This window comes from Zophobas morio, unplaced genomic scaffold (assembly GCF_036711695.1).
Source record: "Zophobas morio isolate AGI-343-1 ecotype UQ-CSIRO unplaced genomic scaffold, CSIRO_AGI_Zmor_V1 ptg000004l, whole genome shotgun sequence".
Classification (NCBI taxonomy): domain Eukaryota; kingdom Metazoa; phylum Arthropoda; class Insecta; order Coleoptera; family Tenebrionidae; genus Zophobas; species Zophobas morio.
In genome coordinates, this window is record NW_026972109.1 from 4,545,567 (window position 1) to 4,569,483 (window position 23,917).

General features: G+C 29.0%; 2 protein-coding genes across 2 annotated transcripts; one reads left to right on the forward strand and one right to left on the reverse strand.

Moving 5' to 3' along the window:
* The first annotated feature begins 1,306 nt into the window (after window positions 1-1,306).
* LOC135133685 (BTB/POZ domain-containing adapter for CUL3-mediated RhoA degradation protein 3-like) lies at window positions 1,307-2,747 on the forward strand. Its single transcript, XM_064062162.1, has 2 exons — window positions 1,307-1,322; window positions 1,395-2,747. Exons 1-2 carry the CDS (start codon window positions 1,307-1,309, stop codon window positions 2,153-2,155), a joined length of 777 nt encoding a protein of 258 aa, XP_063918232.1. The 3' UTR covers window positions 2,156-2,747.
* Window positions 2,748-9,833: 7,086 nt separating this feature from the next.
* On the reverse strand, window positions 9,834-19,856 carry LOC135138231 (uncharacterized). The gene is made up of 6 exons (XM_064068161.1): window positions 19,586-19,856; window positions 19,039-19,534; window positions 18,432-18,821; window positions 10,939-11,208; window positions 10,538-10,890; window positions 9,834-10,491 (listed from the first exon to the last, which is right to left on the reverse strand). Exons 1-6 carry the CDS (start codon window positions 19,706-19,708, stop codon window positions 10,309-10,311), a joined length of 1,815 nt encoding a protein of 604 aa, XP_063924231.1. The 5' UTR covers window positions 19,709-19,856; the 3' UTR covers window positions 9,834-10,308.
* Between the last annotated feature and the right edge of the window lie 4,061 nt (window positions 19,857-23,917).

Here is a 23,917-nt window from a genome sequence, read left to right on the forward strand (position 1 = left end):
TCTTATTTTATAATTTTTCTTTTTTACAAACTGAAATTTTAGAATTTTTCAATGTTTCGATTTGCAAGTTCAGAGGTTTTAAATTTTTAACTTCTCAATTATTCGATTTTAATTTTTAGTTTTTTTAATTTTAGATTTTCATTTTCTCGATTTTTCTAGTTTTCATTTTAAACATGTAATAACTTTCAAACATTTATCGCTTTTTCAGTTTTGTTTTTTAACATTTTTTCAGTTTTTCCATTTAAAATTTCCCGGAGTTTCAACTTCTAATTTTTGAATTTTTCGACTCTTTAATTTTTGATTTTATATATATTTCTTTTAATTTCAATTTTTCGTTCCTCCAAAAGTTTCAATTTTTCATTTCTTCAGTTTTTGGATTTGCGATTTTCATTTTTTTTTTGTTTCTTCAGTTACTGGATTTTGTAATTTTTCCATTTAAAATTTGCCGACTTTTCAATTTCCAATTTTTAGTTTTTCGTTTCGGTTTTTTATTTTTAGTTTTTCAAATTTTCAGTTACCTACGATTTAATAATTTTTTGTTTTCTCAATTTAATTTTTTTTCAATTTCCCGTTTTTTCAAATTTTCGATTTGCAATTCTTCGAGTTTTCATTTAAAAATTTTTCAGTTTTTCGTCCTTCCGTCTTTTGGATATTTTATTTTTTAGATTTTTACAATTTTCCAGTTTTTTATGTCTTCAATTTTTCGACTTTTAGATTTTTAATTTTTCTTTTTTTCCATTTTAGATTTAGTTTCTCGATTTTTCAAACTTTCAATCCTTCAATGTTCGATTTGCAATTTTCTAGTTTTCCTATCTCTCTCTCTAATTATAATTTTTAAAAGGTTTCACTTTTTCAATTTTAGAATTTTTCCATTTTTCAATTACTGAGTTTTAAATTTTTTTCATTTCTTCAAATTTTCGATTTGCAGTATCTCGTTCCAGTTCCTTATTTTCTTTATTTTTAGGGTTTTTCGATTTTATTTTGAATTAATAAATAGTGGAATCTAAGCAAAAAAAGTAAAACGGTAAAACTAATCCCACCCACCTTCACCGAAAGTTTCATTGGCTTATTTTATTTATTGGGAGATGAAGGTTGAATTTTATTTTGTAAAGTGTTCGAATCTATGATTGAAAAAAAACTTCAAAATGGCCCCGCCCACCCACCCGGTTTTTTTCTCGATCACTCATTTTATTGGACGAAAAGTGGATTTTATATTGATAGTGTAATCTAAAAAAAAAAAAAAATTAAAACTAATCCAACCCACCTACACTTTTGACTTTCATTGGTTTATTTTATTTAGTAAGAGATGAAGATTGAGTCAAGTGTTCGAATCTATGATTGAAAAAAACCTCAAAGTGGCCCCGCCCAACCACCCAGTTTTTTCTCATGGTAAGAAGATAATAATCACTGTGTACAATTCTCCAGAAAGTTGTCTTCAGGGTGGATTTTGATAGACCGATGTGGCAAGCACTTTGGGGCTATTTTAAACTTCCTGCGGGATGGGAACGTGTCGCTGCCTGAAAGCAGCAAAGAAATAGCGGAGTTTTACGCCGAAGCTAAGTATTACTGCATAGCGGAGCTGGCGGAATCGTGCACTCAAGCGCTAGCCAAGAAGGAAAGGAGCGACCACGACCCCATTTGCAAAGTCCCGCTTATCACCTCGCAGAAGGAAGAGGAGCTGTTGATAAGTTCGACAACCAAGCCCGCTATTAAACTTTTAATCAATCGGCACAATAACAAGTATTCCTATACGACCACTTCTGATGATAATTTGTTGAAAAATATCGAGTTGTTTGATAAGCTGTCGCTGTGGTATAGCAATCGAGTCTTGTTTTTGAAGGACGTGATTAGTACGAGTGAGATTTGTTGTTGGGTCTTTTATGGACATGGCAAGAAGGTTTCGGAGGTGTGCTGTACTTCGATTGTGTACGCTACAGATAAGAAGCACACGAAAGTGGAATGTCCTGAAGCGAGGATTTACGAAGAGACGTTGAATATTTTGTTGTACGAAAATAGAAATGCCCCGGATCAAGAATTAATGCAGGTTACTACGAGAGGCGCCGTTTCTGGTATGTCTTCCTACACGAGCGACGAAGAAGAGGAGCGCTCAGGACTCGACCGGCTCAGGTCTAACAAGTCTAATAATCAAGCCTAACTATTGTCGTATTTGTTTAAACTGGTCGGGTTTGGGCCACATTTGTGTTAATTTGTTTGTTGTTTTGGTATCGCTACCAAGTCTGTTTTGATATGATCTCTGATTTCCAAAGATGTGTTCCTTCGTTCATTTGCTTGGTGATATGTTACTATTGCTGATGGTGTTTTTCTCAGAATTTGATTTTGGGAGTTTAAAAAACTGTGGCCTAAATTGCGAGGACTAATCTAGAGTACATGTTCATATCTGCAACTAATGAACAGTATTTATTTATATGCACTTTTATTGGCGATTTCTGTCTTCCATGTCATATAATTTGTAACAACAAAGTGAGTTGTGATACTGCAGATTTTATAATCTCTTTGTGGTTTTATGAATTGCATGATGTGTGGCGCAGGACTGGTGCCAAATTCAAGAGGCAATTTTATTATTACTTTATTTTTAATGAATAAATATGCGTATTGTATTTCATGAAATTACAAAAAGAAACTAATTGTGTAACGATTTTGTTGTCAAGTTGTTTCTGTGATCTTTGATAAAATAGTTGTTCTAATATTGTAATACATATGTACTGTAATAAAAAATAGAAGTGTTGCATATTTGTATTCTCCATCCTAAAAATATCCATAGTGGTTGTTGAGCGTCGTTGAGTTTCCGTTTCCTCATTTCTTCATATTTTCGAATTTTCGATTCGGTTTATGTTCTTTATTTTTACAATTTTTCGATTTTATAATTTTTTGTTTCTTCAGTTTCAATTTTCCAACTTTTGGATATTTCAGTTTTGTAATTTTTAAATTTTTGGTTTTTCGAATTTTCGATTTGCAGTTTTTCGTTTCGTTTTTTTCTTTATTTTTTGAATTTTGCGGTTTTTCAACGTAGTGATTTTATAATTTTCCAGTTTTCAATTTTTAGGTTCTTCAATTTTTCGATTTGCGATTTTTCAGTTTCTGAATTTTGCATTTTTTTCCATTTAAAATTTCTCGAGTTTTCAACTTCTAGTTTTTGAATTTTTTATTTCGTATTTCTTCAAATTTTCAATTTTTAGTTTTCCCCTTTGGTTTTTAATTTTTATTAGTGTTTCAAATTTTCAGTGTTACGATTTAATAATTTTTTGTTTTTTCAATTTAAGTTTTTTAAATTTGTCGATTTGCAATTTTTCAATTTTTTTTTGGTTTTTCAATTTTACGATATGCAATTTTTCGAGTTTACATTTTAAAATTTTTCAGTTTTCGACTTTTAGATTTTTAATTTTTCTTTTTTTCAATTTTAGATTTTTTAGTTTCTCGATTTTTCAAATTTTCTAGTTTCCTTTTAAATATCCATCTATAATTTTTAAAAATCTTCACTTTTTCAGTTTTTCGATTTTACAATTTTTCAATTATTGAGTTTTCAAATTTTTTCATTTCTTCGATTTTTCTTCATTTTCCAATTTTTCAATGTTGCGATTTTATAATTTTTTGTTTCTTCAATTTCAATTTTTCCAATTTTTGTTTCTTCAAATTTTCGATTTGCAATTTTTCAGTTCTTTTTTTGTTCTTCAATTTTATGATCTGCAATTCTTCGAATTTTCATTTTTAAATTTTTCATTTGTCCGATTTTCCAACTTTTGGATGCTTCTATTTTTCAGTTTTTCGAAAATAAATTAAAAATCAAAAAATCATAAAATTGAAAAAATGAAAAATTATAAAAATTATGAATATGTACTACATATTTAAAATAAAAACTGGAAAAATTGCAAATCAAAAACTGAAGAACCGAAAAATTAAAAATCTAGGAGCTGAAAAACCGAAAAGTTGAAAAAATAAAAAACCGAAACGAAAAACTACAAACCTAAAAATTGAAGACATGAAAGAAAAATTGAAAATTTAAAAATTAAAAACTCATAAAATTGCAAACAGAAAAATAAATTTTTAGGTTTGCAGTTTTTTGCTTCGGTTTTTTATTTTGTTCATTTTTTTCAATTTTTCAGTTTTTCAAAATTTTGATTTTATAATATGTATTTCAGTTTTCAATTTCAGGGGTTTTAAATTTTTAATTTTTCGTTTTTTTTAATTTTAGATTTTCAGTTTCTCGATTTTTCTAGTTTTCATTTTAAACATGTAATAATAACTTTTAAAATTTTTCGCTTCTTCAATTTTTCGGTTTGTAATTTTTCAGTTTTTCGATTTGCGATTTTTCAGTTTTTCCCTTTTAACATTCCTCGAATTTTCAACTTCTAATTTTTGAATTTTTTATTTCTTCAAATTTTCAGTTTTTAGTTTTCCCCTTTGGTTTTCAATTTTTAGTGTTTCAAATTTTCAGTGTTATGATTTAATAATTTTTTGTTTTTTCAATGTCAGTTTTTTAAATTTGTCGATTTGCAATTTTTCAATTTTTTTTTTGTTTTTCAATTTTACGATATGCAATTCTTCCGAGTTTTCATTTTAAAATTTTTCAGTTTTTCGATTTTCCAAGTTTTGGATGTATCATTTTTTAATTTTTACAATGTTTCAATTTTTCGACATTCAGATTTTTAATTTTTCTTTTTTTCAATTTTAGATTTTTTAGTTTCTCGATTTTTCAAATTTTCTAGTTTTCCTTTTAAACATCTATCTATAATTTTTAAAAATCTTCACTTCAATTTTTGGATTTTACAATTTTTCAATTATTGAGTTCAAATTTTTTTATTTCTTCAATTTCAATTTTTCCAATTTTTCGTTTCTTCAAATTTTCGATTTGCAATTTTTCAATTCTTTTTTTGTTCTTCAAATTTATGATTTGCAATTCTTCGAGTTTTCATTTTAAAATTTTTCAGTTTTCCGATTTTCCAACTTTTGGATGTTTCTATTTTTCAGTTTTTCGAAAATTAAAAATCAAAAAATTCTAAAATTATAAAATTATGAATACTATTGTACATATTTAAAATGAAAACTAGAAAAATTGCAAATCAAAAATTGAAGAATCGAAAAATTAAAAATATAGGACTTGAAAAATTGGAAATTCCAAAAACTGAAAAATTTCACATTGAAAAAAAAATTACAAAATCAGAACATTGCAAACCGAAAAGTTGAAAAAATAAAGAAAATAAAAAACCGAAAAGATGAAAGAAAAATTGGAAAATCCGAAAAGTGAAAACTCATAAAATTGCAAACCGTAAAATAGATTTTTTGGTTTGCAGTTTTTCGCTTCGGTTTTTTATTTTCGTTATTTTTTCAATTTTTCGTTTTTTTAATTTTAGATTTTCAGTTTCTCGATTTTTCTAGTTTTAATTTTAAACATGTAGTAACTTTTAAAATGTTTTGCTTCTTCAATTTTTCGGTTTGTAATTTTTCAGTTTTTCCCTTTTAACATTCCTCGAATTTTCAATTTCTAATTTTTCAATTTTTCGACTCTTTCATTTTCCATTACTTCAAATTTTCGATCCTCAGTTTCTCGTTTCGTTTTTTATTTTTTGTTAGTTTTTAGATTTTTCAATATTACGATTTTATAATTTTTATTTTTTGTTTATTTAATTCCAATTTTTCGTCCCTTCAAATTTTTCAATTTTTCATTTCTTCAGTTATTAGAATTTAAAATTTCTCGTTTTCAATTTCAAATTTTTGTATTTTTCAACTTTCTAATTTTTCGTTTCGGTTTTATATATTTTTTTATATTTACAGTTTTTCAAATTTTCAGTGTTATGGTTTAACCTTTTTTTTCAATTTTCCGTTTCTTCAAATTTTCGATTAGCAATTCTTCAAGTTTTCAACTTCTAATTTTTGAATTTTTCGTTTCTTCAAATTTTCAATTTTTAGTTTTTCCCTTTGTTTTTTATTTTTAGTTTTTCAAATTTTCAGTGCTACGATTTAATAATTTTTTGTTTTTTCAATTTCAGTTTTTTTAATTTTCCGTTTCTTCCAATTTTCGATTTGCAATTTTTCAATTCTTCGTTTTTTTTTTGTTTTTCAATTTTACCATAATTCTTCGAGTTTTCATTGTAAAATTTTTCAATTTTTCGATTTTCCAAGTTTTGGATGTTTCATTTTTTGATTTTTACAATGTTTCAATTTTTCGACTTTTAGATTTTTAGTTTTTCTTTTTTTCAATTTTAGATTTTTTAGTTTGTCGATTTTTCAAATTTTCTAGTTTTCCTTTTAAACATCTATAATTTTTAAAAATCCTCACTTTTTCGATTTTACAATTTTTCCATTTTTCAATTATTGGGTTTTCAAATTTTTTAATTTCTTCGATTTTTCTTTGTTTTACAATTTTTAAATGTTGGGATTTTATAATTTTTTGTTTCTTCAATTTCAATTTTTCGTTTCTTCAAATTTTCGATTTGCAATTTTTCAATTCTTTTTTTGTTCTTCAATTTTATGATTTGCAATTCGAGTTTTCATTTTTAAATTTTTCAGCTTTGCGATTTTCCAACTTTTGGACGTTTCTATTTTTCAGTTTTTCGAAAATTAAAAATCAAAAAATTCTAAAATCATAAAATTGTAAAATTATAAAAATTATGAATAGTTCATATATTTAAAACGAAAACTAGAAAAATTGCAAATCAAAAATTGAAGAACCGAAAAATTGAAAAAATGAAAACCGAAAAATTGCAAATCGGAAAATTGTAAATTCCAAAAACTGAAATTTCACATTGAAAAAAAGAGAAATTACAAAATCAGAACACTGAAAACCGAAAAGTTGAAAAAATAAAGAAAATAAAAAACCGAAGAGATGAAAGAAAAATTGGAAAATCCAAAAATTGAAAACTCATAAAATTGCAAACCGAAAAATAGATTTTTAGGTTTGCAGTTTTTCGCTTCTGTTTTTATTTTCTTTATTTTTTCAATTTTTCAGTTTTTCAAAGTTTTGATTTTATAATATCTCAGTTTTCAATTTTTCGGTTTGCAATTTCAGGGGTTTTCAATTTTTAATTTTTCGTTTTTTTAATTTTAGATTTTCAGTTTCTCGATTTTGCTAGTTTTCATTTTAAACATGTAATAACTTTTAAAATTTTTCGCTTCTTCAGTTTTTCGATTTGCGGGCTTTCAGTTTTCTGTTTTTTTTTTCAGTTTTTCCCTTTTAGCATTCCTCGAATTTTCAATTTCTAATTTTTCAATTTTTCGACTCTTTAATTTTCCATTTCTTTTCTCGTTCGTTTTTAATTTTTCAATATTACGATTTTATAATTTTAATTTTTTTGTTTTTTTAATGTCACTTTTTCGTTTCTTCAAATTTTTCAATTTTTCATTTCTTCAGTTTTTGGATTTGCGACTTCGAGATTTTTATTTTGTTTTTGTTTTTTCAGTTATTAGATTTTGCAATTTTTCCATTTAAAATTTCTCGAGTTTAAAATTTCAAATTTTTGACTCTTTGAACTCTAAGTTTTCATTTCTTCAATTTTCAATTTTTCGTTTCGGTTTTATATATTTTTTTATATTTACAGTTTTTCAAATTTTCAATGTTGATTCAATAACTTTGTTTTTTCAGTTTTCCGTTTCTTCAAATTTTCGATTAGCAATTATTTTTATTTAACAGAGAAATTACAGAGTAGAGGAAAAAAAAATCATCCGATTTTTCAATTTCTAGTTTTTCGTTTCGGTTTTTTTATTTTTACAGTTTCTCAAATTTTCAGTTACGATTCAATAATTTTTTGTTTTCTCAATTTCATTTGTTCAGTTTTCCGTTTTTTTTGTTTTTCAATTTTCCAACTTTTCCATTTTCAATTATTGGGTTTTAAAGTTTTTTCATTTCTTCAAATTTTAGATTTGCAGTTATTTGCTTTCTTATTTTCTTTATTTTTAGGATTTTTCGATTTTATTTTGAATAATAAATAGTGGAATCTAAACAAAAAAAAATCCGACCCACCTTCACCCTTGAATTTCACTAAGGCTTATTTTATTTACTGAGAGATGAAGATAATATTTTATTTTGTCAAGTGTTCGAATCTACGATTGAAAAAAACTTCAAAGTGGTCCCGCCCCCCCCCGTTTTCTTCTCGATCAGTCATTTTATTGGAAGAAAAGTGGATTTTATATTGATAAATACTGTTTTTTTTTTCAGTTGCAATTTTCCAAGTTTTCAATTTTCCAATTTTTCTTTCATCTCTTAAATTTTTAGGTTTTTCAAAGATCTTATTTTATAATTTTTCTTTTTTATAAACTAAAATTTTTCAGTGTTCCGATTTGTAATTTTTCGGTTTGCAATTACAAGTTTTAAATTTTAGATCTTCAGTTTCTCGATTTTTCTAGTTTTCATTTTAAACATGTAAAAACTTTCAAAAATTCTTCGCTTCTTCAGTTTTTCGAATTGCAATTTTTCAGTTATTCTTTTCTTCAGTTTTGTTTTTTTTTTAATTTTTTTCAGTTTTTGGATTTTGCAGTTTTTCCATTTAAAATTTCACGAATTTTCTATTTAACTTTTGAATTTTTCGATTCTTTAATTTTTCATTTCTTTACAGTTTTTCGATTTTTCACTATTACGATTTTATATATTTTTTAATTTCAATTTTTCATTTCTTCAGTTATTAGATTTTGCAATTTTTCCATTTAAAATTCCCCCAGTTTTGAATTCCTAAGTTTAAAATTTTTCAACTCTTCAAATTTTCGATTTTTAGTTTTTTGTTTCGGTTTATTTTTAGTTTTTCAAATTTTCCATTACTATTTAATAATTTTTTGTTTTCTCAACTTAATTTTTTTCAATTTTCCGTTTTTTCAAATTTTCGATTTGCAATTCTTCGAGTTTTAGATTTTTCCACTTTAGATTTTTTAGTTTCTCGATTTTCCAAATGTTCGGATCTTCAATGTTTAATTTGCAATGTTTCTAGTTTTCCTTTTAAACATCTAATTATAAATTTGTAAGTTTTCACTTTTTGAATTTTTCGATTTTAGATTTTTCAATTATTGGGTTTTAAAATTTTTTCATTCTTCAATTCTTCAATTTTTTAGTTCTTCATTTCTCCATTTTTCAATTCTTCAAATTTCCGATTTACAATATCTCGTTCCAGTTTTTTATTTTCTTTATTTTTAGGATTTTTCATGTTTCGATATTATTTTGAATTAAGAAATAGTGGAATGTAAATAAAAAAAGATACAACTAGTCCTACTCACATTCACCCTCGAATTTCATTGGCTTATTTAATTTATTGAGACATGAAGATTGAATTTTATTTTATCGTCAAGTTGTTACTGTGATCTTTGATAAAATAGTTGTTCTAATATTGTAATACATATGTTCTGTAATAAAAAATAGCGGTGTTGCACACTTGTATTCTCTGTCGTAAAAATATCCATGGTAGTATTTGACTCCGTCTACTTTAAATTAATTTTACTATAAGTCACAGGGGGAAATCTCTTTCCGAGGTCAATATTTGTAATTGACCCAACGAACACGTCATGACGAGCCGCCACTGACACTAAAATTGATTAATGTTTCTGGAACACTATGAAAATTTGTGTATCTCCACAGAAGGTTCGTTAAGGTTATCTGAAAAAATTATCTACAAACCAGTCTTAAGTAATACATTAATTCCGTCGTATCAACAACTTTAATGTGAATTAAGTAACTCAAAAATTCTACGTGAATATTTTACATTGTCGATGCAATTACGCATTAAAAAAGTTACAAAAATAAACACGAATTCGTAAAAATATAGAAGTTATTTTCGTTTCTATGACTGAAAAAAAATCCTACAGATCAAAATGTTAGAAACGAGCATCGTTGTAAATTTCCTTATTAAAAATATATTAATAATTTATTACAGAATCTTTTATTGTAACAATTTTCCTTACTAGGTCTGATCTACCAAATTCATGTTTAAAATAAATACACAAAACTTACGATTAAATTAAACTACAAAATACACAATTCAGTGACTTACAAACGACGTGTCCTGAGACGCAACTAAAAAATTACAATTAAATTACCTCCGGCTCATTCTCCAGGAATTAGAATTAACAATACATGATAAGAATATTAAAATACAGCTATATTGTACAAATCTATAATATATTACCACCACGGTGTTTATTTTAACTGAAGGCACCTACACCATGGCGTTTAGCAACAAAGAACTGTATAACAGAAACATCATCATAGAAAAACCGAAGTAAAGACAATGCTGATCTCTCACACTGTTATTAAAATAAGAAGAATGGAGTGATTAAAAATAAAACATACATAGAATCTGTGTATAGAAAACCTTATACTGTTGTATGGACCTGTACATTACTGTCTGATTCAGTCTTTGCCCGTTTCGTGTTTTCTTCACATTGCGGTGAAATAGCTCTTTTAAAGTTTGATTTAAACTTCACTATGATCGAGGTCATGTTGTCACAACCGTCACAACCCATACCATCACTAGGAGCCAGACAGTGATCAAACATCTGAAACAACAATTAAAACCCTTGCATCACAAACTCGCTGTCTCACCTCCTCACAAATCTGCGACAATTTCTCCCGACCTTCCTGCAAGCGCGTCTTCACAAAATCAACAACCTCTTGATTCGACATGGAATTCCAAATGCCGTCGCAGGCGAGCACCATGAACTCGTCGTCGGTCGGATCTATCGTCAAGGTCTTTATGTCGGGCAAAGCCGTGATCATCTGCTCGCGGTCCGACAGTTCTTTGTTTTTCTTGTATGCGTGGTCTCCTATAGCTCTCGATAAATTCAGCCCCCCGTTGACGCGACCGTCGTTGAAAACTTCGCCGCCCGCTTTCACTATCCTCTGCATTTCGGGTTCGTCCTCCGGTTTGTGGTCGAGACTCATCGCGACCGCTTTGCCTACAAAGTTTGGGTTATTTTTACGAAATTGTGGTTTTTTTGGGTTACCGTTTCGGCACACTACGCAACGCGAGTCGCCCGCGTTTGCCACGTATAGTTTGTTGCCTTTTAACAATGCGACTACTGCGGTGCACCCGCTGTCGACGCCCGGTCGCTCTGTCATGTCTGCGCGGAAAGGGAATCTTGCCTCGTCTTCATCGTCGTCGTCGTCGTCGTCTTCGAGGTCCTCCTCGTTCGCGTCTTCGCCTTCTTCGGAGCTGTCTTCTGACGCGTCGACGGAGACGTTGACGCCGTCGCCCTCGTCCTCTGAACTTTCTTCTGTTATGAATATTAATTGAAATTATTCGTCCTCTTCAGAGTTAGTCAAGATTTTTCACAAATTACAAAGAGTGCCAACCGAAATTTATTTGGGCAAATTTAATTAAATTTTCATGACCTTTGGGTATAAAAACAGGTTTCCCGTTTCCGTATTTCTATAATCTCCAAAACTACTGGACTGATTGTTGTGAAATTTTATATGAATTTTAGGACCATCCTGTAGGTGGTCAAATGTTAACCAAAATTTGTCTCAGCATCCCAATCAACAATTTAAGACGCCATCTCGAAATTCTGAGTGCTAAATGCTACTTAAATTTCTTAAAATAAGATACTTCTATGTGTGGTTTATGAATCCGCATTGATTTTTTACGTTAGGACGTCCAGATTTTTGCGAAAAAAATCAAAATTACGTAACAACATTTTACAAATTAACTTAAAAATTGCACAACCAAATGCTCTAAAATCATTCATCATTAAATTTTAGATGCAATATTTATGAACAAAACAAAACAATGGTAATTTTTTTTGGCAAAAAAAAAAAGTAAATAAAATGTCACCATACAATTTGGATTGTTTTGCAACAATCGGAATGCCTAGGGTAAACAATCAAGGCGGATTCATAAGCCACAAATACAGGATTAAGTTATTTTATAAAATTTAAATAGCATTTACTATATTTTTTATACATATGTACTTCAATTTTAAAATGTGGCAAAATTTCTTATAACGGATGTTCAAATGAAAAAGCCATCAAGTAAAAAAAAATATAGCGAAAATTGCATTTGACAGAGTTAATTTTAAATCGAAATAAGTCTACACAGATTAAGAAAAAACAAAGACAAAATGTAGCCCCGCCACCCGCCTTATCTCAATTGTGATGTTTTTTTTTTATTCGTCGTGAGCCAAAAAAGGCGCAGCTTAATTACAAAATCCATATTTCCATACAAAAATTTACCATTTTAAACGTGTTTTAAGTTTCTAAGAATAAAAAAAGTCATCACAATTGAGATAGGGTGGGTGGGCGGGGTTTAATATTTTGCTTTTTTTTTCAAAATATATGTATATAGCATTCTTGGAACACATGTTTTTAATTTCTTTTTAAAGAAATAAGCATTTTGCAGTTAAGCTCTGTCCCCTTGGTTTACGGCGAATAAAAAATCATCACAATCAAGACAGGGTGGGTGGGCGGGCGGGCTTACATTTTGTTTCTTTGTTTTAATTTGTGTAGACTTCTTTTCACAACATGAAACTTAAAACATGTTTAAAATGGAAAATTTGTATAAGGAAATATTGATTTTGTAATTAGGCTCTGCCCCATAATTGTAGAGTCCATATTTCCTTGAAAAATGATCCATTTTAACCACGTTTAAAGTTTCTTGTTGTGAAAAGATGGCTCTGTATATTAAGAAAAAAATTGTAAAAAACTCGATGCATAGGACAAACAATCAAGAAAGATTCATAAACCACAAATACAGGATTAAGTTATTTTATAAAATTTAAATAGCATTTAATATGCATTTTTTTTCTTTTTTCAAATAATAGAAAAAAAAAAGGTTAAATTCTCAGCCACACTTCGAACGGATGGTGTTACTGGACAACTTTATAAATACTTCAATTTTAAAATGCGGCAAAATTTCTTACAACGGATGTTCATTGTTGAAATGAAAAAGTCATCAAGTAGAAGAAAACATAGCGAAAATTGCATTTGACAGAGTTAATTTTAAATCGAAATAAGTCTACAAATATTAAGGAAAAAAAAAAACAAAACAAAATGTAGCCCCGCCCTATCTCAATTGTGATGATTTTTTTTATTCGTCGTGAGCCTTGAGGACGGAGCTTAACTGCAAATCCTTATTTCTTTACAAAAATTTACCATTTTAAACGTGTTTTAAGTTACTAAGAATAAAAAAAAATCATCACAATTGAGATAGGGTGGGTGGGCGGGGTATAATATTTTGCCTTTTTTTTTTAATATACATAGTATTCTTTGAACACGACACTCAAAAACATGTTTTTAGTTTCTTGTAAAGAAATAAGCATTTTGCAGTTAGTTAAGTTCCGCCCCCTTGGTTTACGGCGAATAAAAAAATCATCACAATCAAGACAGGGCGGGTGGGCGGGCTTATGTTTTGTTTTTTTGTTTTATATGTGTAGATTTCTTTTCATAATATGGAACTTAAAACATGTTTAAAATGGAAAATTTGTATAAGAAAATATCGATTTTGCAATTAGGCTCCGCCCCATAATTGCAAAATCCATATTTCTTTGCAAAAATTGTATTTGACAGAGTTAATTTTAAGTCGAAAAAAGTCTATACATATTAAGAAGAAAAAGGCAAAATGTTTTGTTTTTTTGTTTTATATGTGTAGATTTCTTTTCATAATATGGAACTTAAAACATGTTTAAAATGGAAAATTTGTATAAGAAAATATCGATTTTGCAATTAGACTCCGCCCCTTAATTGCAAAATCCATATTTCTTTGCAAAAATTGTATTTGACAGAGTTAATTTTAAGTCGAAAAAAATCTATACATATTAAGAAGAAAAAGGCAAAATGTAGCCCCGCCCACCCGCCCTATCTCAATTGTGATGATTTTTTTTATTCGTCTTGAGCCAAGAAGGCGGAGCTTGACTGCAAAATCCATATTTCCATACAAAAATTTACCATTTTAAACGTGTTTTAAGTTTCTAAGAATAAAAAAGTCGTCACAATTGAGATAGGGTGGGTGGGCGGGGTTTAATATTTTGCTTTTTTTTTTCTTAATATATGTATATAGCATTCTTGGGACACGATACTCAAAAACATGTTTTTAATTTCTTTTTAAAGAAATAAGCATTTTGCGGTTAAGTTCCGCCCCCTTGGTTTACGGGGAATAAAAAAATCATCACAATCAAGACAGGGTGGGTGGGCGGGCTTAGATTTTGTTTTTTCGTTTTAATATGTGTAGATTTCTTTTCATAATATGAAACTTAAAACATGTTTAAAATGGAAAATTTCTATACGGAATTATCGATTTTGCAATTAGGCTCTGCTCCATAATTGCAAAATCCATATTTACTTGCAAAAATTGCATTTGACAGAGTTAATTTTAAGTCGAAAAAAGTCTACACATATTAAGAAAAAAGAAGGCAAAATGTAGCCCCGCCCACCCGCCCTACCTCAATTGTGATGAATTTTTTTATTCGTCGTGGGCCAAGAGAGCGGAGGTTAACTGCAAAATCCTTATTTCCTTACAAAAATTTATCATTTTAAACGTGTTTTAAGTTTCTAAGAATAAAAAAAATCATCACAATTGAGATAGGGTGATTTTGCAATCAAGCTCCGCCCCATAATTCATAAACCACAAGTGCAGGAGTAAGTTATTTTATAAAATATAAATAGCATTTATCACGCAATGATATTTTCTTTTTTTAAACATTAAAAAAAAAATATGTTAAGCTCTCGGCTACGCCTCGAGTAGTAAAATGACGTGACTAAGCGCTTTATTAGTTGTTACTATTAGAAATGTCGGAAAAAAGTACCATTATCCTTCCACTGAAGATTAAAGCGCGAGGCGTAGCGAGGGTTCTTGATATTTTCTCTTGTTTTCTTAGTTTTAATTAGGATTTTTTCTTAGCCATTTATAATTATTGACACTTGGTATTTTCGAAATAGTTTTTTTTTTTACTCACAATATGCCGGTCGTTTTTATGGAAACCTTGTAACTGGTAATTTTTTTGGTATTTTTAAAACGTACATAAAATGTTATTACACAATTTGGAAGGTTTGGAAAATTCTCGATGCCTAGGACAAGTAATCAAGGAAGATTCATAAACCACAAATACAGGATTAAGTTATTTTATAAAATTTAAATAGTATTTACTATGCCATTTTTTTTCGTTCTTCAAATAATAGAAAAAAATTGTTAAACTCTCAGCTACGTTTCGAACGGATGGTGTTACTCGACAACTTTATACATACTTCAATTTTAAAATGTGGCAAAATTTCTTATAACGAGTGTTCAAATAAAAAAGTCATGAAGTAGAAGAAAACATGGCGAAAATTGCATTTAACAGAGTTAATTTTAAGTCGAAATAAGTCTACACACATTAAGAAAGAAAAAGCAAAATGTAGCCCCGCCCACCCGCCCTATCTCAATTGTGATGATATTTTTTATTCGTCGTGAGCCAAGAGGGCGGAGCTTAACTGCAAAATCCATATTTCCATACAAAAATTTACCATCTTAAACGTGTTTTAAGTTTCTAGGAATAAAAAAATCATCAGCATTGAGATAGGGTGGGTGGGCGGGGTTTAATATTTTGCTTTTTTTTTCTTAATATACATATGTATATAGCATTCTTTGAACACGATACTCAAAAATATGTTTTTAATTTCATGTAAAGAAATAAGCATTTTGCAGTTAAGCTCCGCCCTCTTGGTTCAAAGCGAATAAAAAAAAAAAAAAAATCACAAATAAGAGAGGGCGGGTGGGCGGGGTTTAATATTTTGCCCTTTTTTCTTAATCTACATGATATTCTTTGAACAACACGATACTCAAAAACATGTTTTTAATTTCTTGTAAATCAGTTTTTTTTTATTCATAATATGACGATCGTTTTTGTGGAAACTATGAAATTAGTATTTTTTTTGGAATTTTAAAACGTGCATAAAATGTAATACAATTTGGACATGTTTTGTAAAAATCTCGATGCCCAAGACAAACAATCAAGGAAGATTCATAAACCACAAATACAGGATTAAGTTATTTTATAAAATTTAAATAGTATTTAGTATGCAATTTTTTTCCTTTCTCCAAATAATAGAAAAAACTTGTTAAACTCTCGGCTACGCTTCGAACGGATGGCGTTACTCAACAACTTTATACATATTTCAAATTTAAAATGTGGCAAAATTTCTTATAACGAGTGTTCAAATAAAAAAGTCATCAAGTAGAAGAAAACATAGCGAAAATTGCATTTGACGAGTTAGTTTTAAGTCGAAATAAGTCTACACATATTAAAACAAAAAACCAAAATATAAGCCCGCCCACCCACCCTGTCTCAATTGTGACTGTTTTTTTAATTCGGCGTGAGCCAAGAGGGCGGAGCTTAGCTGCAAAATCCTTATTTCTTTAGAAAAATTTACCATTTTAAACGTGTTTTAAGTTTCTAAGAATAAAATAAATTATCACAATTGAGACAGAGTGGGTGGGCGGAGTTTAATATTTTGCTTTTTTTTCTTAATATATGTATATAGTATTCTTTGAACACGATACTCAAAAACATGTTTTTAATTTCTTGTAAAGAAATAAGCATTTTGCAGTTAAGCTCCGCCCTCTTGGTTCACGGCGAATAAAAAAAATCATCACAATTGAGATAGGGTGGATGGGCGGGATTTAATATTTTGCCCTTTTTTCTTAATATATATGGTATTCTTTGGACACATACTCAAAAACATGTTTTTAATTTCTTGTAAAGGAATAAGTTTTTTGCAGTTAAGCTCCGCCCCCTTGGTTGACGGCGAATAAAAAAAAAATCACAATTGAGACAGGGCGGGTGGGCGGGCTTATATTTTGTTTTTTTGTTTTAATATGTTGTGTAGACTTCTTTTCGTAATATGAAACTTAAAACATGTTTAAAAAAGAAAATTTGTATAAGGAAATTTCGATTTTGCATAATTGCAAAATCCGTATTTCTTTGCAAAAAATGTACTACTTTAACCATGTTCTATGTTTCTTGTTGTGAAAAGATGGCTATGTATATTAAGAAAAAATTGTAAAAATCTCGATGCCCCGGACAGACAATCAAGGAAGATTTATAAACCACAAATACAGGATTAAGTTATTTTCTAAAATTTAAATAGCATTTACGATGCAAATTTTTTTCTTTTTTCAAGTAATAGAAAATAAAAAAGGTTAAACTCTTAGCCACGTTTCGAACGATGGTGTTACTCGACAACTTTATACATACTTTAATTTTAAAATGTGGCAAAATTTCTTATAACGGGTGTTCCAATGAAAAAGTCATCAAGTAGAAGAAAACACGGCGAAATCTGCATGTGACAGAGTTAATTTTAAGTTGAAATAAGCCTGCACATATTAAGAAAAAAGAAGACAAAATGTAGCCCCGCCCACCCGCCCTATCTCAATTGTGATGATTTTTTTTATTCGTCGTGAGCCAAGAGGGCGGAGCTTAACTGCAAAATCCATATTTCCTTACAAAAATTTACCATGTTAAACGTGTTTTAAGTTTCTAAGAATAAAAAAAATCAGACAGGTTGGGTGGGCGGGGTTTAATATTTTGCCTTTTTTTTTCTTAATATAGGTACATAGTATTCTTTGAACACGTTACCCAAAAACATGTTTTTAATTTCTTGTAAAGAAATAAGCATTTTGCAGTTAAGCTCCGCCTCCTTGGTTTACGGCGAATAAAAAAAATCATCACAATCAAGACAGGTCGGGTGGGCGGGCTTACATTTTGTTTTTTTGTTTTAATATGTGTAGATTTCTTTTCACAACAAGAAATCTAAAACATGTTTAAAATGAAAAATTTCTATAAAGAAATATCGATTTTGCAAATAGGCTCCGCCCCATAATTTCAAAATCCATATTTCCTTGCAAAAATGTACTACTTTAACCAATCAATCGAGTTGGATTCATAAACCACAAATACAGGAGTAAGTTACTGGATAAAATTTACACAGCATTTACTCTTCAAAACTTTGACGTCATTAAATTGTTCGTGAGGGTGATCACATACATTTTTTAGACGGAAACGAGAGACCTATTTTTCACATTCTCGGGGTCATGAATTATCGGGAAAACATGAAAGTAGCTCTCACCCAGGCAAGCCGAGACGATGTGTTTATTTTTTTCTCAATTTAATACTAGTGCCAACTTTGTAACAACACGAACGAAAAAAGGTCTTATTGAAACTTAATGTCAAAATAATTATGTTGGCAACAAGGCGTTCCTTGTTCAGTTTGACATTTATCATTATTTTAAAAATATTTTTTTTCTAAGAACCCAAACTGCATTTAGCACCCGAAATAAAAACATTTTTGTGTTGGTAATTCTGAACATAGCTAGTAAACGTTGATGGCAGATAAATGTCAATTTGACAATCAGGTATGCCATTATAAAATTTGCCAACCTGACAAAAAACCACCAATGAACGATTTTTCGCAGAAATTAACCAATCAGAACGTCGCAACCAACCAATGAAATACAGCCTACACAAATTACCTTTGGGTCCTTCAAACGTGTCATCCTCTTCATCAGAATCCTCGCTATCTTCCCCAAAATCTAACCAATTTTTATACAATTGTTGTGCGGTTCTTTTTGGTCTGGTGTTTGTGGTTTTCACCGGTTCTGGTTTAATTACAGCTTTCCCTTTCCCCTTTTTTGAGGGTGTACCATTTTCGACGGGCGTCGAACTAGTCACATTACTTTTAGCTTGAGCATCCACACTCGGCGTTGAAATTTCACCATTCTGAATGGGTGCTTCATCTTTCTGCTCTTTCAACGTGGATTCCACTTCTGGTTTCTCCTCAGAGCTTTTAGGTACAACAGTTTGGGTTTGTGAAACGTCACTCGAACCGTTAGCTTCGGGTTTGCTTTCCTCGGTACTTTTATCTACAACAACATAAATGAAAATCGTCAATTGTTGTTAATTTATAGCGATTAAATAACGCTGGTAACAATGAATGACCCAGAAATATAATAAGACTGGTGATTTACACTCTAAAATGAGTCATACACGCTATAAAAGCAAATAAATGAGTTATCACGTTGGAGTGATAATGAAACTGCTGCAATTAAATTTAGTGCTTAAAATACGTCAAACACTGACCACTCGTGTCGGCTTCAGTCGAACTGCTCACACCATCCTTTTGCGCGGGTTCGCCGGAACTCGAACACGAAGCCGACGAAGCAACAACCTCGTCTTTATCTTTTTTAGCTTTAACTGGCGCGTCTTCGTCTTTTTTCAAGTTCACTTTGCTCGAGGTGTACTTCTCGATGACTTGTTCGATAGGCATAGCCGCCTCTTCGTACAAGTTCTTAATATTTTCCTCCTCGTCGACGTCGCTCTCTTCACACTCTTGCTTCTCATCAGCCATTTTTTTCAGCACTTCGACGACTTCCGGCGTCGCGATCAGTGCGTCGAATTTGAGGAACCCCGAGGTTAGCGCGTCGCCGATTTTGCCCTCTTTGTAGTCATCAAGGTCTTTGATAAAGTCGGGGAGCTTCTGCGAGCAGTATTGAGCCACCTCGTGGCCCCCATGGCCGTCGTAAACGGCGAAAAACGACGTGTTTGTGTCGTAGTCCAGAATGCAATTGTGGGCATCCTAGAATAAATGTGGTTGAGAAGTCAGCATTAGTGGATTTGTGCTAGTTACCTCTTGGCTAACGCGCCAGCCTTGCATGGAACTTGCCCCACAAAGAAATCTCTCATTGGAATAGTCCGCGGACTCTTTTTCGGTGACTGGTTCTGAGAGTAGTGAGCCCATTATCAGACCCATTGACGGATATGGGGCACGGGATATTATGAAATGTGTTTTTGGTTTGTTGTTTTGTACATTAAACAAACTGGTGCGGATTTATGACTTGTTAACTCGATTTCATGCTGCACGATGCTGTACGACTTTTCACAGGTGCGTTTGACAGATGCCGCCAGGGGGCGCGGAATACGGGCGCCAAAACCCAGTAGCGGGAAGTTTAAATGTTAAGGAAGTTCGGCGTCAGACTTTCTTCTTTTTTTATATTTTTTATGTCGCATCGTAATCTGTTTCTATATATAAATATTGATGTTAAGTGTAGAAAATACTCGGTGGAGCTAAAAATAAATTTGTTGTTTCGTGCTGTACAAAGAGTTGGATTTTTATATACTTTTTTGTATCTGTAATAATAATAATTAATGAAACTGAGAGACCGCGCGCTTATTGACTCAGCTTAACACTATTCTTACATTATTAATAGCGTCCGGAGTTCAACGCACGAATTTTACATTATAGTATTTATACGGCGCGATTAATAAAATAAATAGTGTTTCAGTTGGTATGAACGAATTTTGCTTGAAATTGGCAGACCTGTCACTCTACCATATTTCGTTTGTCAAAACTGACATGGTTGACAGTGACACTAATTAACACATTATATATCTAATTAATCTGTGCATTTAATTTAACTAAACACTACTACACTATTCCATTTTTTGCTTTGTTAGTTCTCCGATTTTACAATTTTTTGGGTTTTAAACTTTTAGTTTTTTAATTTTTCAGCAAAAGAACAAATTTATCCAAACTAAAATATTGGAAAATTGGAAAATGGTATCATTGAAACATGAAGAATACAAACATTTTAAAATGAAAAATCAACAAAAGGACAAATTTATTCAAACTGAAATTTTGAAAAATTTTAAAACCAGAAAATTGTAACATTGAAACGTCTAAAAATTATGAAACTGAGAAATCAAAAAATTTGGAAATTGGGAAGTCGAAGAATTGAAAAAAATAAAGAAATATTGAAAAAACCGAAAAATTGAGAATCAAAAATTGAAAAATGAAAAAAATGAGGAATTAAACAAGTGGAGAATTGAGAAAACAATTGAAAAATCGAAAAATTGTAATATAGAAACCTGAAAACCCTCATTAATTAAAAATCGAGATATTGAAAAATTGACAAAACGAAGCAAATCTGCAATTTTTCGGTATAAAATTTTTCAAATTCTCGATTTTTAATTTTTCATTTTTTCCATTTTTCGTTTTTTAATTGTTCAACAACAGAACAAATTTATTCAAACCGAAATTTTGAATTGAATTGAAAAATCAAAAAACTGAAAAATCGAAGAATTGAAAAAATAAAGAAAACCTGGAAAAAATGAAAAAATGAAACTTAAAAATTGAAAAATGAAACTTGAAATTTCGAGAAATGAAAAAATGAGGAACAAGTGGATAATTGAAAAAACAATTGAAAAATCGAAAAATTGACATACTGAAACCTGAAAACCCTGATTAATTAAAAATCGAGAAATTGAAAAATTGAAAAACCGAAAAACAAAAATTTCTATAAATTAAATAATCAAAAGTAGAAAAAATTTTAAAATCAAAATCCAAAGATTTTAAAATGAATCTTGAAATATCGAAAAATCGAAAAATTGAAAAATGAAAAAATTGGGAAATCAAATTGGATAATTAATTTGATTTCCCAATTTTTTCGAAAAATCTAAAAATTGAAAAATCGAAAAATTGAAAAATCGACAAAAGGAGGCAATTCTGCAATTTTTCGATATAAAATTTTTCATGTTCTCGATTTGTCATTTTTTGATTATTCAACAAAAGGACAAATTTATTCAAACCGAAATTTTGAATTGAATTGAAAAATCTAAAAATCGAGAAATTGAAGAATTGAAAAAAAAAACTTGAAAAAACCGAAAAAATGAGACTTGAAAATTGAAAAAGGAAACTTGAAATACCGAAAAATTTTAAAATTGAAAAATTGAAAAATCGAAAAATGAAAAAAATGAGAAATTAAATAAGTGGAGAATTGAGAAAAGAATTGGACAATCGAAAAATTGTAATATTGAAACCTGAAAACCCTGATTAATTAAAAATCGAGAAAGTGAAAAACTGGAAAAAGGAAAAACAAAAACTTCTATAAATTAAATACTCAAAAATACCAACATTTTTAATTTCAAAATCCAAAGATTTTAAAACGAATCTTGAAATATCGAAAAATTTAAAAATCGAAAAATGAAAAAAATGGGAAATCGAATTGGATAATTGAAAAATCGATAAATTGAAAAATCGATAAAATGAAGCAATTCTGCAATTTTTCGATATAAAATTTTTTCAAATTCTCGATTTTTATTTCTTCATTTTCTCGATTTGTCATTTTTTAATTGTTCAACAAAAGGACAAATTTATTCAAATCGAAATTTTGAATTGAATTGTAAAATCTAAAAATCGAGAAATTGAAAAATTGAAAAAAAAAACTTGAAAAAACCGAAAAAATGAGACTTAAAATTTGAAAAAGGAAACTTGAACTACCGAAAAATTTTAAAATTGAAAAATCGAAAAATGAAAAAATGAGAAATTAAACAAGTGGAGAATTGAGAAAAGAATTGGAAAATCGAAAAATTGTAATATTGAAACCTGAAAACCCTGATTAATTAAAAATCGAAAAAGTGAAAAACTGGAAAAAGGAAAAACAAAAACTTCTATAAATTAAATACTCAAAAATACAAACATTTTTAATTTCAAAATCCAAAGATTTTAAAATGAATCTTGAAATATCGAAAAATCGAAAAATCGAAAAATGAAAAAAATGGGAAATCGAATTGGATAATTGAAAAATCGATAAATTGAAAAATCGATAAAACGAAGCAATTCTGCAATTTTTCGATATAAATTTTTTTCAAATTCTCGATTTTTATTTCTTCATTTTCTCGATTTGTCATTTTTTAATTGTTCAACAAGGGGACAAATTTATTCAAACCGAAATTTTGAATTGAATTGAAAAATCAAAAAATTGAGAAATCTAAGAATTGAAAATATGTAGAAAACTTGAAAAAACCGAAAAAATGAGATTTAAAAATTGAAACATTAAACTTGAAATATCGAAAAATTTTAAAATTGAAAAATCGAAAAATGAAAAAAATGAGAAATCAAACAAGTGTATAATTGAAAAAACAATTGAAAAATCGAAAAATTGTAATATTGAAACCTGAAAACCCCGATTAATTAAAAATCGAGAAATTGAAAAATTGAAAAAACGAAAAACAAAAATTCTATAAATTAAATAACTAAAAATACAAAAAATTTTAGTTTCAAAATCCAAAAATTTTAAAATGAAACTTGTAACTTCGAAAAATTCAAAAATCGAAAAATGAAAAAATTGAGAAATTGAACTGGATAATTCAAAATTGAAAAATTGTAATATTGAAATTTAATTAATTAAAAATCAAGAAATGGAAAAATCGACAAAACGAAGCAATTCTACAATTTTTCGGTATAAAATTTTTCAGTCTCGATTTTTAATTTTTCATTTTTTCGATTTTTCATTTTTTAATTGTTCAACAAAGGACAAATTTATTGATACCGAAATTTTGAATTGAACCGAAAAAATGAGACTTAAAAATTGAAAAATGAAACTCGAAATATCGAAAAATGAAAAAATGGGGAATTAAACAAGTGGATAATTGAAAAAACAATTGAAAAATAGAAAAATTGTACTCCTATAGAAACCTGAAAACCCTGATTAATTAAAAATCGAGAAATTGAAACATTGAAAAAACGAAAAATAAAAATTTCTATAAATTAAATAATCAAAAGTTCAAAAAATTTTAAAATCAAATTCCAAAGATTTTAAAATGAAACTTGAAATATCGAAAAATCGAAAAATCCAAAAATGAAAAAATTGGGAAATCGAATTGGATAATTGAAAAATCGACAAAACGAAGCAATTCTGCAATTTTTCGGTATAAAATTTTTCAAATTCTCGATTTTTATTTCTTCATTTTCTCGATTTGTCATTTCTTAATTGTTCAACAAAAGAACAAATTTATTCAAATCGAAATTTTGAATTGAATTGAAAAATCAAAAAATTGAGAAATCGAAGAATTGAAAAAATAAAGAAAACTTCAAAAAACTGAAAAAATTAGACTTAAAAACTGAAAAATGAAACTTGAAATATCGAAGCATTTTAAAATTGAAAAATCGAGAAATTAAACA